General features: G+C 41.5%; 1 protein-coding gene across 1 annotated transcript in view; it reads right to left on the minus strand.

Annotated features, from left to right (window-relative positions):
• SLC9A6 (solute carrier family 9 member A6) overlaps window positions 1-12,335 on the minus strand; it is a 50,782-nt gene extending 38,447 nt beyond the window's left edge. Inside the window, exons 1-3 of the mRNA XM_054996277.1 lie at window positions 11,974-12,335; window positions 4,605-4,804; window positions 2,036-2,113 (exon numbers count right to left, since the gene is read on the minus strand). Of these exons, the coding sequence (XP_054852252.1) occupies window positions 2,036-2,113; window positions 4,605-4,804; window positions 11,974-12,304 (609 nt within the window). The 5' untranslated portion in view covers window positions 12,305-12,335. The remainder of the gene's footprint in view (window positions 1-2,035; window positions 2,114-4,604; window positions 4,805-11,973) is intronic.
• Between the last annotated feature and the right edge of the window lie 6,150 nt (window positions 12,336-18,485).

The following is an 18,485-nucleotide window of genomic DNA, read 5'->3' on the forward strand; positions in this document are numbered from 1 at the left end:
TCAGATAGCCAGCTCAAGGTTGACTCAGCCTTCCATCCTTCTGAGGTCAGTAAAATGATTACCCAGTTTCCTGGGAGTAAAGTGTAGATGACTGGGGAAGGCAACAGCTAACCGCCCTGTAACGAAAAGTCTGCCAAGAAAACGTCGTGATGCAACGTGCCCCCACGGGTCAGCAATGACTCAGCACTTGCACAAGGGACTACCTTTACCTTTACCATGCTGCTTAGGATGGCCTTGTAAAGTACAGCATCCTGAAGGCTGAATTGCACTGGTTTTCTGCCAGCAAAAAGAAGGAGGGCACAAAGACGAAACAAAACAGCCAACCATAACACTTCCGTTTATGCAACTTTTACATGTCCCAGGGGTGACCCATGTTAGTCCATGGCACCTTCAAGACTAGGAGAATAATTTTATCAAAAACTTTTGTGCTTCTGCATGAGAAGTTATTAACATGCTGAAAAGACAGCCGCATAAAGTAGTAACCTGTTCCTCATTTACAATGTTTTAAGAAGGTTTTGCATTACCCACTTCTATTTATGATCTGATTTCAGGAAAGGAAGGGGGATTCCAAAGAAAGCAGGCCTTACTCAAGCACACTGAAGTATTAGGTATACCATATCTCAGCTCTTTTTCAAAAAGTTCCCCATGTTCAGAAAACATGTGGAGTTAAACTCATTAGGCAAAAGATTCTTGCTCCATACTCAAAAGTGTGACAGCTTTTTCGGGCCCATTTTCTTTTTAAAAGAAGGCCAACATGTCTAAGTGCCACACAAGCAAAAAAGTACACCTTTATATGCTGTATCAACCAGTCTGAATAATGGAAAATGTAGTATTTATTTCTTTGGATTATTTATTACCCTGATGGCGAGCCAGAGTGGCTCACAAAAACACCTGAATATAGTTTAAATAAACAACAATTTAAACAAACAAAACACAAGCTTAAACAATGAAAGAATATAAACAAAAAGACACAAGGCTTGATTTCTTACTAACAATACATAACACAGATTAAAAATACCACTGCAACCACAAGGCATTCATTGGAAATATGAAAAAAATACATTGCATTTATATGGCTTGGTTTGTTTTCCTCAACAAACAGCAGTCCTGCAAAGTGGGCCAGTATCAGATGAAGATAGGTGTAGTGGTTAAGAGCACGGGACTCTAATCTGGAGAGCCGGGTTTGATTCCCCACTCCTCCACAAAGCCAGCTGGGTGACCTTGGGCGAGTCACAGTTCTCTTGAGCTCTCTTAGCCCCACCCACCTCACAGGGTGATTGTTGTGGGGTAATAATAACACTTTGTAAACCGCTCTGAGTGGGCATTAAGTTGTCCTGAAGGGCGGTATATAAATCGAATGTTGTTGTTGTTGTTGTTGTTGTTGTTGTTGTTGTTGTTGTTATTATTATTATTATTATTATAACAGCTTGTCTAAGGCCACATAAGTGAGTTCATGACCTTAAACCTTAACATTTGGATGTGCCATAGTTCATCACCATTAAGAGATCCTAGTACTGACAATACATTTTTAAGGTAGATAAGACAGAATCTGACATCTTAGAATTTCTAAAAAGTTCACTGCTCTGTCTGCAATGATGTCAACTCATTTCCCCCCAGTGAAGGTAGAATTCCTTCAGAAGCTCTCAAGAGATTTTACTCTGATCCCTCCCGGCACATACTATTCCCCAAATATTTTCATTTAGAATGGATGTGTTATTACTTATGTAGTCCTGTTATAAGTGCAGAGCCAGTATAACATTAGAGTAATTGTGTTTTACAAGAGGCTTTATTACAAAAATATTAAAATATTCATATACAAAATATTCATCTAACTGTATGTAGTCAAGGCTTGGTTCCATAAACAGCTACCATTTTAAAGCAGCTGATCCGATTCCTTCCTTTTCATCTTGTCCTTTCAAAGTTCTCTACAAATTTGCAGAACCAGCTACGACTGCACTCGCATTAATGGATGTCACAATTTATTTTGAGATTGGAAATGGGGACATTGAAAAGAGTAAAACAAACAAGTACATACCCTTTTTAAGCTGTATCCAGCATAAAATATAATTGGAGGAAGCAAGATGTTGAAAAACACTTCTGGGTCAAATGTCACCTATTTATTAAAAAGAAAATCCAGATGAGATAATTATTTTACCTAGACAATTGTATCATGCAGCTGACTGCTAAATAAGTATATTTTCAACTAAAAACACCACTGTATTTTCCATTTTCACAAACACAACAGCTTCAAGGCACAGGCGCCCTACTTTATAACTGTCAGTCCCTGGTAGTTAAGTCCCTCAAGTTCTCCACAGTTAACACCCAGGTGTTCCAGTTGAAGCAACTTTATTAGAGATCCATACAGTTCAAGGTGTTCACACAAAGGTAGCAATTGGCAGAAGTGACTATTCAAAAAAGGGCACTACTAATCATAGGGAAACTTCCCGCCCTTTGGGTCCGTTGACATTCTGGTGCGAAAACCCCAAAGAGTTACATGGGAACTGATTAGTTTAGGCTAGACATAGCACAGAAAGAAATCATCTCAATCTCTGAGAAAAGATACGTCGCTGGCTGCCCGCAGCTTGCATCCAAGGACACTTACTGTAAAAGTGAAAATAAATACCTTCAACTGATAAATAAATAAATACCTTCAACTGATAACAGAGAGGCCCCACTGGCTCTCCTGTTTATTTCATGTTAGCAGTTTACACACTCTCAGATGATTAGTACAGTGCACAGAATATAACCTCAGCAAACATTTATGATCAGCACATAATGCAAAACACATTACTAGCATGAATGCAGGCAGGCATACATGACAATAATCAGAATGCACTGGTTGATTTCGCAAGAAAAAATTCTCCTTAATTCAAGTATGTAATACTTTTACCTCAGCTATAGGTAGAAATTGGGTAGCATGTCTTTGTGCAGAAATTTTAAAAGTAATTGAAGGGAGGGGCGATGTCCCAAGGCAAGTAAGAACACTCCTTATTGGAGGTTCTAGCTTGTATCATGTACGGCCTAGGACAGGCAGAAGACTTGATATGGAATAGAATACATCAAGAGCTGACATAAGGGCATACAGGTAAGGATGAATGGAATTCAGGGCAGATAGCTTTAACAACATGGGTTTTCTGGACATTTTTTAAATAGAAGGTTTTCTGGGAAATGTTCTGATACAATCAATTAAATCTTAATTTATCATAATTATCTGACTTGTATTTCGCAAAAAAACCTTTAAGGAACCATCTTCATTTCCTATGTTGAATAAATATCTCATAAATTTGTTTTCAATAGCCAAATCGATTAGGGAAAAGAATTAATAGCGCACAGTGTGATTTCAGTACACTGTGTCTGTGAGTGAGATTACTTTTATTTAATATATTAAAATATTTCACAGTTTACCCGAAACAGTTAATTACAACTTTTAAGCTGCTCAGTTTCCAGGTATGGTATTCATTCCTTAGATTACCAATTAATTTTATGAAACAATGTGTTTTTAGGAACTGAAACCTTTCTGCAGAAAAATACAGTTTTCCCCATCCCATTTTACTTGTGTTCCAGGCTCTGATAAGAGCTCAAGTGAACACCAAACCAGACATGACAGTGGTTGTTTATGCAGTGAGTCCAAATGTTTGGTTTTCTTCTTTAAATACTGGAATCATGTCATGAGGGGAGGGAAGTTTAATGCTTTTCCCTTTTCTGCAGTTTTCCTGATATGAAATGGACCCGTAAATGGAGATATTTGCCCTACGGAGGGAAAATACAGGCACATGTATGCTTGCCCAAACAAGGTAAATAGAAAAACAAGGCAATTTCCGGTCTATTCCCAGAACAAAAAACGTGGCAAGCCACCCAGAAAATGGAAAAATATCTCTGTATATATTGGCATGAAACACGCAACAATATCATATGACAAGTGTGTTCAATACATGTACAAAAATATTACAGTGTATATAAAGAATCATAATACATTCAAGAATCTTAATTGTCTATTTCATATCCCAGTCCAGTCTGAACAAGAGACGCAGCGCCCTGTTCCCATGAATCCTTTAGGAACTAGGCAAATGCCCCAGGTGTGAAAGAAATGGTAAATGCATACTGATTTATGTCCATCATTGTTTTTTCTTATATAGGTGACACTCAAGATGTTGCATCCTAGATGCAACAGGGCACTGAGTCTCTTGTTCAGATTGGACTGGGATATGAGATAGACAATTAGGATTCTTGAATGTATTATGATTATATATATACACACTGTAATATTATTGTACATGTATTGAACACACTTGTCATATGACATTGTTGCATGTTTCATGCCTATATATACAGAGATATTTTTCCATTTTCCGGGTGGCTTGCCACTTTTTTTGTTCTGCAAACAAGGTAAATAGCAATTCCCCAGGGCTGATTCAGGTTGGATAATTAGCATTGGGTAGGGAGGAGGGGTTCACACACACACACACACACACACACACACACACACACACCTTGTGCCACCATCCCAGTCCGACTGAGGCCCTCACATGCTGCTATTTACAGAAAAGAAAAAAATGTTGGGAGTTGCTTCTCGGGGTTGCTTCCAGATCACCAAGTCAGCTTACCTTTCTGAGCATCTCATTATCCTGAACGTTATTCAGTTCATGGGGGCTGATTTCCCCCTTGAGGGTATATTCGTAGTACTTTCCACTGACGTTAAGGAGCAGAGTGGCAGGGCTTGTCTGCAACTGGCACTTTAAGGTCTCATTGTTGACATCACTGGGAATGTGGATACCATAACGAAGGACAACACCCACCAAGACACCTGTACAGGGAAATAGGGAACATTAGCAGTTCATCAAGCTCACTGCAAGAGCCAAGATCCTTAAAAGAACTGTGTTACTTCTACTAATATATGCCAAGAGATCACAAGTTCAGAGTTGCAAGAACACAGTGCCTTGTACTATTAGCGCTGGTTATAATATGGATTAAGTAAAAATGCAATATATGCATTCACCAAATACATATTAAAGAACAGCATGTGCCCGATTATACGTAGGGACTTCAAGGCACCAGTACTGACTATGGTTCTGACTCATTCACACAGCAGAATGCCTCAAAAGAACTGCTATACAAAGGCCCAGTCAAGTCCTTGGTATTTGCATGACATGCACTTATGACAGAAGCCTACATGGTCTAGATAACCCTGGAGGTCCCTTCCAACCCTATGATTCTATGTCCATCTAGTATAACAAACCTACTTATGAAGGAGGAAGGGAAGAGAAGAAAAAGGGTGAAGAATTAGTGATGCATAGGCTAAAGTAAACAGCTATGCTGAGTTCATTGGGGACAGCACTTAAACATCACAAGGATGCTGGGGCTTGTCTTACAGGATGTAGCAGTAGCAGCCCTTTCGCCAGTCTCACAGTAGTGACTTTGCTAGCTCAAGCCTGCTTAGACTTGCTCTTTCTCACCATCCCAACCTCCTAGGAAGGTTCTGCATGAACCATTTCATTGTAGAAATCAATCCTCCATTTTTTCAGGTAGCACCCATGTTGGCAACATGGGTCACATGCCTTTGCTTCTCATAATTTTAAACTTTCCTACCAGCTAGAAATTCATTTGACTGAGCTGATTTGCTGGAAAATCCCTGGAAAACCTGCCTTTGCTTCTCCTATTTCCTACAAGCCAGAAATTCATTTCATGGAGGTGATTTGCTAGAAGACCCTGTCAGCACAATGTGGCTTTATTACTTGGTTCCAGTAGTCCCAAGCAAATCTGAATGGCCTTGCTCTTCACTTCTGCTCAAGGAAATTTCCATGGCACCTCTCCCTTTGTCTTAAACTGTACCCTGAATGCATGAGTAAAATCCTTGCTCTCCTCATGAAAGATAATAGGATTTGATAAACACCATTCTTGAGATCTAAGAAAGATACTGTTTTATGTAAAAAGACTTCAAACCCACAAGGAAGAACGCAACAACCAGAACTGTGTACGCTCAGTACATCTGTGCAGTACAAAACTGGAGCAAACTTCTGTATTCTACTTCCTGAAAAGCTCAACTTCCATTTAAAGAGGGTGGAAAGCCTAAAAAAATGAAATGGCGCATTTGAGAGGGCTTCTGACTTCTCCGTGACTGCTTTGTTTTGCCCCTACTACCACCAGCATCTTTCAACCTTTTGATATCTACATTCTTAGGGCTACATTCATTTTTGATGTTAAGTTCAGAGGTCCCAGGCAGATTTTTGGAAACCATCATATGAGGATACACACAACACTCAGGAATTAGTTTTCCATACAAAACTTTTTCAGATGTATCCATGAAAGGGACCCAACAGAAATGCAGGATCCTGATCATAAATCATGAAAACAATAACAGATGCTAAAGTGCTTCCATATAACCTCCCGACACTGCGAGTTGGACCCAAACTAAACTTTCCAGTTGCAGAATGGAACTTTCTTGCTTTCCCTCTTTCACCGCAGCCAACTGATCTCCATAAAATGGTGCCCCTGGGGCACAGGAGACTCTGAGGAATGACACGAGGAGGGGAAGGCAGCAGAAAATTGTTGGAAATTACTAGGGTTGTCTGGATCCAACTGTATGTCAGAAAGTGACAGAAGTATGATCTCCATGGTGAGATGTTCCCAGTAGGAGTGCTCAGAATACCAACAAGTTTGGCTTGTCTGCTGCAAGTGAAGCATTTGAGACTCCCTCACTACAAAATCTCTATGAGCGAGATTTCCAGATTAGTGAGCTTAAGGCCAAGTGAGCTTAAAAGTATAAAAACAAAAATTACGCACACACCCTTTTTAAAATTATGAATTTTGGGACAATCAAACTATAAAACCAAAATAAATTACAGAACTTTATGCAAAAAAATGCACGTTGCTTGCACCATCCATTCGGAGTGCAGGTGTTATGTTTTCTTAGTTCAAAACAGGGATTTTGCTTAGATGCAAAGTTTAGGTAGCATATCTATCAACCACCCCCCCACACCCCTGGAAAAACTCTGAACAAACTACTTTTGAGAATGAAAGTGTAGTGAAATTTTGACAGCCATCTATCTATCCAAGCACTCAACTATAGACAACATCATTTTTGTATAGTCTGTTAATCTCACTTCCAGGAAAAATAAGATACAGCATGGAAGGGTACTGAAATTGATACCCATAGATCTATTCAAGAGTAACACCAAGAAGACCTTAACACTGGGAATTCAGCTGACTCCAATCACTAACAAAAGGTATCACTAGTAGAAACTGCATGTAGCGAATGTGGTTAAATGAACATTAACGCATGTTAAAATCTCCTACAGTATTTGGGCACTGTTATTAATTAGTTTACCAAGTTTTCCAAGAGTGCAATCTTAAAGAGAGTTACTCCACTCTAAACCCATTGGGCTTAGACTGGAGTAACTCTGTTTAGGATTGCACTGCAAATGTATTAATCCAGTGCCTCCAAAACAACTCTCTTGATGAAAAATACAAAAAGTCTTGAATCTTTTTATGAGAAGGGGCTATGACTCAGCAGCAGAGTCTCAGATTCAATCTGCAGCACCCTCCAGTTGGGAAATGTGTCTCTCTGTCTGAGCCTCTGGAGAGCCACTGCCATTCAAAGTATACTAGGATATATGGACCGATGATCTAATCTGATCTAAAGCACCTTCATATGCCTCTCTATGTGCACCTTAAAGACAAGCAAATTTTCAGTCTGAACTTATGCAAAGTTACTCCAATCTAAGCCTTCTGGTTTCAATGAGCTTACAAAAGACTAACTCTGTGCAGGATTGCACTGTTATTTTATTTAAAGTGCCACAAGACTTTTACTTTATCTGCAGCAGACTCATGTGGTTAAACTCTACAACATCTTTGTGGGAGAGAGACAGAGACTACTCAATATACTTCATGGCAGAGTGGGTATTTTGAATGGAACTTCTGCATCAAAACCCAAATCTCAATTTGCAGACACACATACACACACACCCCAGTAACAACTAGGATGTGTGACTGATGGCAAAGAAGATACATAGGTATCTTTCAAACCTTCTTGGTGGAAACAAAGGTGTTTGCTGAAACATCTGATCTAAAAATATTCCAAGAGTATGCGTAGGGGAAACTACAAAACAGTACTTCATAACCCAGATTTTGTGTTTCCTTGTTCACAAAATAAAACAAAGTAAAATCAGTGAGTAACAACAAAATTTAAATACATTTAGCCTGATTATTTTAGGGTCTGAGACTAAACAATCTAAAATATTTACAGTGCAATCCTATACTGAGTTACTCCAGTGTAAACCAATTGATTTTAATGGACTTCAACTGAAGTAACTCTACATAAGATTGCACTGTTAAACATCTTCATGTTTTTAGTTTGCTTTTATTGAACAACCATCTGTCTCCTTGAAGAAATTACACCATAAAAGTAGTATGTTATATTCCTAGATTGCCCTGACCTGGATAGCATGTAAGCATGGTCTCGTCAGATCTCAGAAGCTAAGCAGAGTTGGCCTTGGTTAATAATTGGATGGGAGACCTCCAACAAAGACCAGGGTTGCAGAGGGAGGCAATGACAAAGCACCTCTGTTAGTCTCTTGCCATGAAAACCCCACTAGGGGTTGCCATAAGTCAGCTATGACTTGAGGGTACTCTCCACCATCACTCCTAATTTACATTCAACATCTGAGATTAGATTACTGCAATATGATCTACATGTGGAAGTCCTTGAAGACAGTCTAGAAGTTACAGTTAGTACAGAATGCTGCAGCCAGGAGTTGACTGTAGTGGATCGCAGGGACCACATCACTCCAGTTTTAGTCCATGTACGATGGCCCCCAATTTGGTTCTGGACCTAATTCAAAGTGCTGTTATTGATCTTTAAGACCCCGTACAGCTTGGGGCTAGTATACCTTCCTTCTGCCTTCTTCCATATGAATCTACCCATTCACTCCAGTCTTTTTCAGAGGCCTTGTTTCAGGCGCTCCCCCATCTTTTTTTTCATGCTAATGGACCTCATCTGGAGTATAAGCGCCCCCCCCCATCTGATGCTCGACGGGTGGCAACCCAAGAAAGGGCCTTCTCAGTAGTGATGCCAAAATTTTGGAACTCTCCCCCTAGAAAAACTCGCCTGTCTCCCTCCGTCATTGTATTCTGCCAGCAGGTAAAGACTTTACTTTGTCTGGAGTACCCCCTGTAAATTCTTTACTGTATTGTTAAATATTTTACATGCACATTAACTTTTTAATGCCTTGATATTTGCTGCCTTGGAGAGCCTATTTGGGTAGAAAGGCCACATAAAAATGTTTTAAATAAATGAAACAATAAATTTCTCAACACCATTCCTGTGACTGCCCAATTCAAGATGCAAGTACTGAAAGAGTTACCGAGAGATACGTTGAAAACTTCCTGTCCCCTCACTAAAGCGCTGGACTTCAAATGTGCTACAAATGTTAGCACGGATACTGCTAGGAAAAGCAACCTCAAGTAACACAGCCACTGTGAAGAACTCAGTTTGCATCATAAACCTATGGGGGAACTTTTTGTAGCATCAACGCAAGCAGATACTTCCAACAAGAGTTATGGCATTATTGCCAGAAGAATATTGATGATCTGGCAGAAGGTAAGATGAAAGCAGGAATGCTTCTATTGAATGTAAAGTCTGCCAGAATAAAGATTCATGCACATATTCAGATACAACACCAGGTAGACTGGGGCAAGTGTAAGTGAAGAGATGCCCCAGTGTACATGAGCTACTTCAACCCATGGGGCAGGACTTGGAAAGAGTCATAAATCATAGGTTTGTACATACGCATTAGTGATACTTTAGCATCTAGGCACAAGACAGAAGGCACAGCAGACATGTCAACAGCGGAATGTTAAGTGGCTGACAAGAGGCAAGCCTACTGATAAAAAGTTGTACGGCCATATTGGCCCATGCAAGTTCCAAAAACAAGAACAAAATCCACACAATATCTTACTACAGCCAAGCAAATTGACATAATACTGTGCAAGCTTTGGAGCCCACCAGGACTCTTGAACTTGTGGAGCACCTCAAATTTATCTCTAAAACTGTTAACACAAAGACTATCAAGACGTTTCCTAATTCTCTCAGCCTGCAGGTGAACTGTGCACCTTATTTGGCATGTGGGACAATTTTGGATGGCTACTGGATAGTTTTTGTGTTTCAGTGAAAGAACAAAGAATGTATTGTAACCCTACACCTCAGCAATAAAGTTAAGCTTTTAGCCTGCTGGCATCTCAGAGGAAGCCGACAAGATCAGACTTTCCTCAGAGATCTGCTTTCCACCCTTCTATCTTTTTTAAATTGTGTAATGTCCACCCTGATTAATAGTAAAGACTCCAGTAGCATCTTTAAGACTAACCAACTTTATTGTAGCATAAGCTTTCGAGAACCACAGTTCTGTTCGTCAGATGCATTTTGCGACTACAAGTGTCCTGGCAGAGGTATGCACAATGTTTTGTGTTAATTTGGCTGGTCATAATAGAAGGTATTATATGGATTTAAGCCTATTGAGAGTCAGTTTGTGTCGTGCTTAGAGTGACAGACTAGGAGCTGAGAGACCCAGGTTTGAAGCTTGCTGGGTGACCTTAGGCCAGTCACACACACTCAGCCTAACCTACCTCACAGGGTTGTTGGGAGGAAAAAATGAAGGAGAGGAAAATGATGTAAGTTGCTTTAGATCCCCAACTGAGAAGAAAGGCAGGATGTAATAAAGAAAGTAAATAAATAAAACTTCTATTTCAGACTGCAAACCCAAATTGCAGCTCTCAGATGGGGGAAGGGGCAATGTAGCTGCTGAGTAACCATCAAGAGGATTCAGTACTGGGTGGATGTAGCTCACTAGATTATAGCCGGTTGGAGACCAATTTCTGCATCTCAAGATTTCAAGATGGGTAGCTGTGTTAGTCTGTCTGCAGTAGTAGAAAAGAGTCCAGACACACTGATAAGACTAACAAAATTTGTTAGGAGTGAGCTGTGACTCATGAAAGCTCATACCCTATCACAAATTTTGTTAGTCTTATAGGTGTTACTGGACTTGTCCTCTTTTCTACTGCTCAAGACTTCAGAATCTGAACAGAATTCTTCAAAAAGCCACCCTGCCCCCAGCTTTTAAGCACTTGAAATCTGGCCTCTGGACTTCTTCAGAGATGACTGCAACTCTGTGGACAGTTGGAGCACAGCAGACAGACAGGGCACCTTGGGGCACCAGGTGAGCACAAAATAAGTACAGAGAAGTTCATTTGTTGGACAGTATTTTCGATGGATGGGCAAGAGCATAAAAATGGCCCTGCTGGATTAGACCAAAGATCCTTTTGCAACAGTAGCCAGCCAAATGCGTCTGCAGGGATTCTCACAAACCAGGCAACAGCTCTACTCACCCCCAGCATTTAGAACCAGACAAACAGATTATGAGCTTTCAGCAATGCCTACTTAAACAGATGCAGGTAGAGCTGCCAACTGTGGCCTGGAAAATTCCTGATGATATGAGGTGCTGATTGTGGAGGTGGGAATTTGGGGCAGAATTTCACCTAGATTCTCTGGTATACTGTAGAGTCTGCACTCTATGCTGCCATTTCCTGCAGGAAAAATGATCTCTGTAGCCTGGAGATTGACTGTAATTCTGGGAGAACTCCAGGCCCCACCCGGAGGTTGGCAACCCCAGATTCAGGGGTAGCAAAGATTATGGGCATGAATAGAAACAGGTCCAGCAGGAGGAGAACCCGAAAGCTTCTTTCTAAACTGCGTGCTGCATGGCAAGGGGCTGGAGGGATTGTTTTCTGAAATGCGAGATGCACCTTAAACGCTGCAAAGGCAATGAAGGCTCAGGATCTGGAAGGAGGAGTGGGCGGGTCCGCCAGACCTCGGGCTCCTAACCTGACTGTCTGGATTTGGGCCCGGGGGTAGCTGTGGCCCGGGGGCTCCGGATGCGGGCGCGCAGCCTTCCACTGGAGCAGCGGGCAAGCCGTCCCACTCACCGTAGATCATGGCCAGCCCGGTCTCATGGAGGAAGCGCGCCCGGCGGTGCTTGAAGAGCCAGATGGTGAGGATGGTGAGGGTGAGCAGGAGGATGAAGATGAGCAGGTTGGCGCTGTCTTGGCGGTGGCTGGCTTCGGCCGCCTTCTCGGACACGATCTCCTCCTCCAGGGCCATGGGCCGGGTGACCAAGGCGGGGGGATCTGCCAGAGCTCCTGCCCCGGCCCGGGGGTCCAGCCCAGCCATCGCCAGCAGCAGCAGCCCAAGAAGCCGTTGCAGGGGGCGCTCCGGGCGCCCCGGCTGGGCGCCCCAGCATCTCCCCAGGAGGGCCATGGCTTTGGCACTGGCTCGCTCCTCCTGTCTGCCCGGGGCTGAGGCTGGAGTGAGAAGAGGAGGCGGAGGCGGCCGAGGCGAGGAGCGCGCAGGCGCTACCAGGCGGACGCCCAGGGAGCAGGCGCCGGAGGAAGCGGGCTGTTCCCCCCGCCCCCTTGTTTACGGGCAGGAAAGAGAGACGCGTCCTGCTGTGGCTTTCGGTTGGAGAGCACGCTTGCAGTCCTCGCCTGCTGCCCTTGTTTACTTATAAACAAACACGGCTGATTCGGGAAGGGGTGCTCCCTAGCAAAGTGGAGGCTGTTGCAGTCACATGCTGCCTGTTTACTCGGAAGTAAGAGGCCCACGGGGTTCTCAGCATAGAGTACAGGGGGGAAATCCCCAAAGCGGCCGTCATGTTTCACTAGCGATGAGCGCGCTTTCGATTTCCTAAAAGGCTTCATCAAAAAGAATGTCAAGGGGGTTGGGGGTGGAGGAGGGTATTTGGAAGCATGATGGAAAAGTCCCAAAGTCTGTACATTTTTACAGTGCTCAGACGGAGCGCGGGAAGGGGAAGGGGTAAAAGCCGGAACATGCCGGAACGGGCATTAAACAAATAGACCACAAAAAACGGTGGGATGTGTTTACCCATAGGAAATAATGGGGGCAGTGGTGGTCCCTAGGGAATAATCAAGACTGCTTGCCCAGTTTCCAGAGAACAGAAGCAGAGCAAGTCAAAGAACGTATGATTAAATGGGCTAAAAACTTTGGGTATGATATGGAACAATTGGAAAATATGTGGTTAAAAGGATTGAAAGTTACATTAAGTTCCAGTCTTAAGGAAAAAAATTATAAGATGATGTATCGATGGTATATGACTCCTGAGAAATTGGCTAGAAAGTATAAGGGTACATCGAATGCATGTTGGAAATGTACTTAACATGAAAAGATTGTTCTTTCATATGTGGAGGTCTTGTAAGTTAGCAAAAACTTTTTGGAAACAAATACAATTATTGATACAGAAGATTTTAAAGATTAAAGTGCAATTGAAACCTGAGACATTTCTCTTGGGAATGATGAACTTTCTGTTGGGATATGTGCCAGCCAGTAGCGGTCTGAGGAACCGCTAAGTCAATACGTTCATTTGTTGATGAATGGAAACCCTTCATAGACTATTTATATGAAATACATAACAATGATTTGATGATTTCTGGATTAAGGGATTTTGACATTAGACCGCTGTTAATCATTACTTAGAGAAAGTGTACATTGGAGATGACATGAATATTTGTTCTGGAGAAAATCCGAAACATTTTAGATTGTTTTTGTTGTTCTGTTTTTGTATTATGTATGTTTTTGTATGTTGATCAGTTGTTTATTCTTGTTTGTTTTATAGTATATGTGTAATTGTAGTTTTTTTTAGGTTTTTAATTATATATATTTAAAAAAGAGAAAAAAGGAAGACCACGCTTGCCCATAGGGGAGAATGGAAAGTACGCTGGCCCTTTGGAAATAATGGAAAGAACGCTTGCCCATAAGGAACAACGGAAAGCACGTTTCCCCACAGGGAATAATGGGGCCAGAGATTGCACACAGGGAATAACGGAGTGCGTGTGTGCCCACAGGGAATAATGGAAAGTACACTTGCCACAGGCAACAATAGGGACAGCAATTGCCCATATGGAATAATGGAGGCCATGCTTGCCCAGAGGGTATAAGGGAGAATAAGCTCTCCCATAGGGAATAATGGGTACAGTAATTGCCCATAGGGAATAATGGAGGGCATGCTTGCCTATAGGAAATAATGGGATCAGCGATTGCCCATAGGGAATAATGGAAAGCACGTTGGCCCTTATGAAATAATGGAAAAATGCATGAAAGCCTGATATGTCCATGTTTTCATTTATACAATACTATTCTCTTGTGTCTTTAATCCTTCCCGCTGTTTCTTGTGGTACTGGCATTTCTTTAGAGCCTGTTCCGGCCTGTTCTGTGGTGTTCCAGGAGCATTTTGGCAGGGAAAGGATTAATAAAAGCATGATATTGCCATGTTTTCATTTCTAAAATATTGTTTTCTGGTGTCTTTATTACTTCCCACTGATTTTTTTGGTACTAGCGTTTATTTAGTGCCCGTCCCATGGTGTTCCAGGAGCATTTTGGAAGTGAAAGGGTTAATGAAAGCCTGCTTTTTCCATGTTTTTGTTTGTAGACTACGGATCTTTTGTGTCTTTATTCCTTCCCACTCTTTTTTGAGGCACTGGCATTTCTTTTAGAGCCTGTTTCGTGGTGTTCCAGGAGCATTTTGGCAGGGAAAGGGTTAACAAAAGCATGATATTGCCATGTTTTCATTTCTAAATTATTGTTCGCTGGTGTCTTTAACACATCCCACAGTTTTTTGTGGTGCCATTATTTGTTTAATGCCCATTCCAGGCTGTTCCAGCTTTTACCCCTTCCCCACAGGAAGTGTTATGCGGGCATCGCTTAACATCCAGCCTGATTAACATTGCAATCTTATATAGAGTTACTCCATTTTAAGCTCATTAAGTTCAACGGACTTAAATTTGTTCTGGATGTGAAAGTCCTGGGAGTCTCAAAAATTCACTCACTAGTTAATTACAGATTTCTTTAGAGTCTTGTGGAGCAAAAACAAGAGTCCCGTGGCACCTTACGCTTTTTTAAATCGAAGTGCAAGCCTTTGCTTGGTCTTAGTAAAATATGTTAAATGACTGCTTCCAATAAATCTAGTGAGGCTTCTTTGCAAAGGTGCGATTGCAGCCTTAAATACAAATCCATTAATAGCAAGATTTAATCCCAGGAAAACATAGTGGATCGGGCTGAAAATATGGTTATGAATTCCAGAGGGACAGCCGTGTTTCAGCAACAAAAGTTATACACCACTGTAAAAATGCTTGTGCCATATTTATTGTGGCATAAGACTGTAAGCACAGTTATTACTGTTGCCTTACACGCCAATCCTATTTACTTGAAGGGATTAAAATACACCAAAACTGTAAATATATGCTATCGTAAAAAATGACGGCAGTGTAATAAAGACATAGATTATCAACACAGTGTGTGGTTTTCTTTCATTTGACATCCTGGCTTTCTTTTAAATGTAATCTAACAAGAATTGTTTTTCCCTGCTGGTCAACATAAAGAAAAGAATGCAAGACACTTTTGTTTATGCCACGTTTGCGAGAGAAGGAACAGGCTATTCAAAGCAGCTGACACCGTATTTACCAGCTACATCCAGTGAGAACTGCATTTATATACACAACTATACCTGCTCAGTTATCAAGATGTACAACTTGAAGATGTGGTTGCTTTAGTAACTTGGCTTTTTGGCAGAAGGCCAAGAAAAGTAAAGACTTTGACATTTTCAAAATGAGATGGCTGAGATTTAGAGGATAACTGGCTTGTCAATGAGGGTATATATTTTCCAGATCAGAGAGGTACCTACCGCAGTATGAGAAAAGCTCTGCTAGCCCAGATCAAGGACCCATTTATAGTGCAATCCTAGAAGCATTTTCCTGATAATAAAGACCATTGATTAAAATGGTCTGAGTAGACTTCCTTAGACAGGTTACTCCCTTAATCCAGCATCTGGGATCCAACAATGGTCAGACAGATACTTCTGGGAAGCTTGCAAGCAGGGCATGAGCAGCCTTGCCCTGTTATTTATCCCAGCATCTGGGCCCAATTAAAGCATGATGCTGGGGGGGCAAGAAGATCTTTCCTGTGGATGTTGCATGCACCGAGGGTCTGGTTTAATGTGGACCACTACTTGTGCAATGTCAGCAGACCAGCGCATCACCAGCCTGGGCTAGTTTTGTAGCATGTTTACACTGCTCATGCAGCTGCTGAAGGCCCAGGTTACAAGAGAGATACTGGCTGCATGCAACATCACATAGGAAAATGCTTAAATTATGCTTACGCTTAACATTTAAATATTGCCCATTTAAATATTGTGACTAATAGCTGTTGATAGTCTGCTTCTTAATTTTACCTAATTTCCTTTAAACTAGTAACCACTGCTATATGTTATGGCAGGGAATTCCATAAATTATGTGGTGTGTGAAAAACTACTTTTTTCTGAGTTCTAATCTACTGCCAAGATCAATGGGTGATCTTCAGTTCCAGTACTGAATTTTCTCAATCCAGTCTCCATATCGTCATGCACCTGTCCTATCTCCCAAAGCCACCCTTCCACCCCCCCCCCCAAAAAACCAACAAGCCCTGTTTTTTTTACCTTCTAGGATATTCTAACCCCTTGATCATTCTGTGATACTTTAATGACTGATGGTGTGTTAATCTAACTTTTTTTTTTAAACTAGAGGTTGCTCATGATTTGCTGAAGTGGACCCTGATCTAGGAAATTTATACTAAAAATTTGTGAGTCTGTAAGGTTCTACAAGAATTCTGTTTATTTTTGCAGCAACAAACTCAACTAACCCTCTGGAATTCTGATCATTCTTGTTGTCCTCTGTAATTTTTCCAACTATAAAGTATCTATTTTGAGACCAGACAGCCAGAATTGTGCATGTATTGCATTATAGATTTTATGAGGCATTCTGGTGATCTTGGCTGTCGTCACACGGGCTTTTATTTAGCGCTAAAATGGCGCTATTTCCTGGCAAACACCCACCTTATTCCAACGCTCTAGCGATTTTCTCTCTTCTGCTTTGTGCTTAATAGTCGCATTATTTTGTGCCTCAGTGTGAATGCCTCACATCGATGTATTTCGCCAGGCAACGACCTATGCCCTCCCTTCAATCCCAAAATCCATTTCTTCCCGCGACTCCCCTTTTTTAATTTTATTATGTCCTTATAACGACATAACACAATGCAAATTTTCTGCTGAAGTAAAAATGACTCAGTCGCCATGGCAGAGTCTTCAGCGATGGGGATCATGTCAAACGGAGTTTTCTGCGGGCAAAGGGCTATTCATATAATTTCAAAGTTGGAAAAACAAAAGGGTCGTAATGTTCTGCTCTAACGGAATGTTTATATGCTGTTATTCCGTTATAGTGGAATTAAATGCCAGAATAATAAAAAAGGAGGGAGGAGCTGCTTCTGCGCGGTTAGAGAGAACAGAACAGAGTGCTTCGGTGTGGACAGCTGGTGGCGCGAAGAGCCGTTAGGTGACCCAAAGAAACGTTACTGTGCCGATAACAGGTAGGACGCTATATGCTGTAAATTTAACAGAAGAGATGCCTGTGTGACGACGGCCCTTATTTTAAGTCTTTTTATTATAATCCCTAGCCTGGAATTTGCCACTGAGTTATGTTTTCTCACCATGTCCACTATGATACCAAGATTTCTTTCCCAGTTCAGACTCCATCAATGTACATATGATTTTTTTTGCCCCGATATACATCCATTTGCATTTACTTACAATGAATCTTATTTGCCATTTGTTGTCCATTCAGAGGAATTCTTTTAGAGTATTTTCAGTCTACTTTGGCATTCTCCATACTGAATAATTTGGTATGATTTGCAAACCACATTGCTCACACAGAACACCAGATCAGTTTTAAATGAAGTACAAGAGTCCCTCCCTTGGAAACCCGACTGCATCTTTCCCTCCATTAAAACTGAGAAACTTTGTTAGAACTAAAATGAGACACTGTAAAGGCTCAAATCTTGTGTCAGATGCTTATATAGAGTAGACCATACTTCATCTGATGCGCCAAATATCATCTTGCTCAGTCCATGAAAGCTTTAGCCACAATAACGTGTGTCATTTAAGGTGCCACAGAATTCCTTCTTGCAACAAAGCTACCCCTGTGGAATTCCTCAGGCCTGGAAATGGTCTTCCTAGCCCAAGCTTCTGCCAATAAAGCACTCTCTGCCCTGCAAATAGCTCATGGCCATCCACCTCTTGAGCTGATCATAAACTGTGGCAGACCAGAACCGTTTATTGTGGACACGGTATCTGGTATAATCGAACACTTATGAGCATACAAGACAGCACGATTGGAGTCCAGACCAACAAGATTTTCAGGAGCTTTGACTCTTGAAAGCTTAGACCCTGAAAATCTTGTCGATCTAATCTCTAAGGTGCCACTGGATTCAAATCCAGACTAAATCCTGGCTATTTCTGGGGCTTAGCTAAAGCTGTGGAAGCAGGGGGAAGAAGGGCCTGATTGTATTCTTTATTCCCTGTATCCAAAGAAGGGAGCTTTGATTCTTGGAAATTCATACC

The sequence above is a fragment of the Eublepharis macularius genome, chromosome 13, assembly GCF_028583425.1.
Source record: "Eublepharis macularius isolate TG4126 chromosome 13, MPM_Emac_v1.0, whole genome shotgun sequence".
NCBI lineage: Eukaryota > Metazoa > Chordata > Lepidosauria > Squamata > Eublepharidae > Eublepharis > Eublepharis macularius.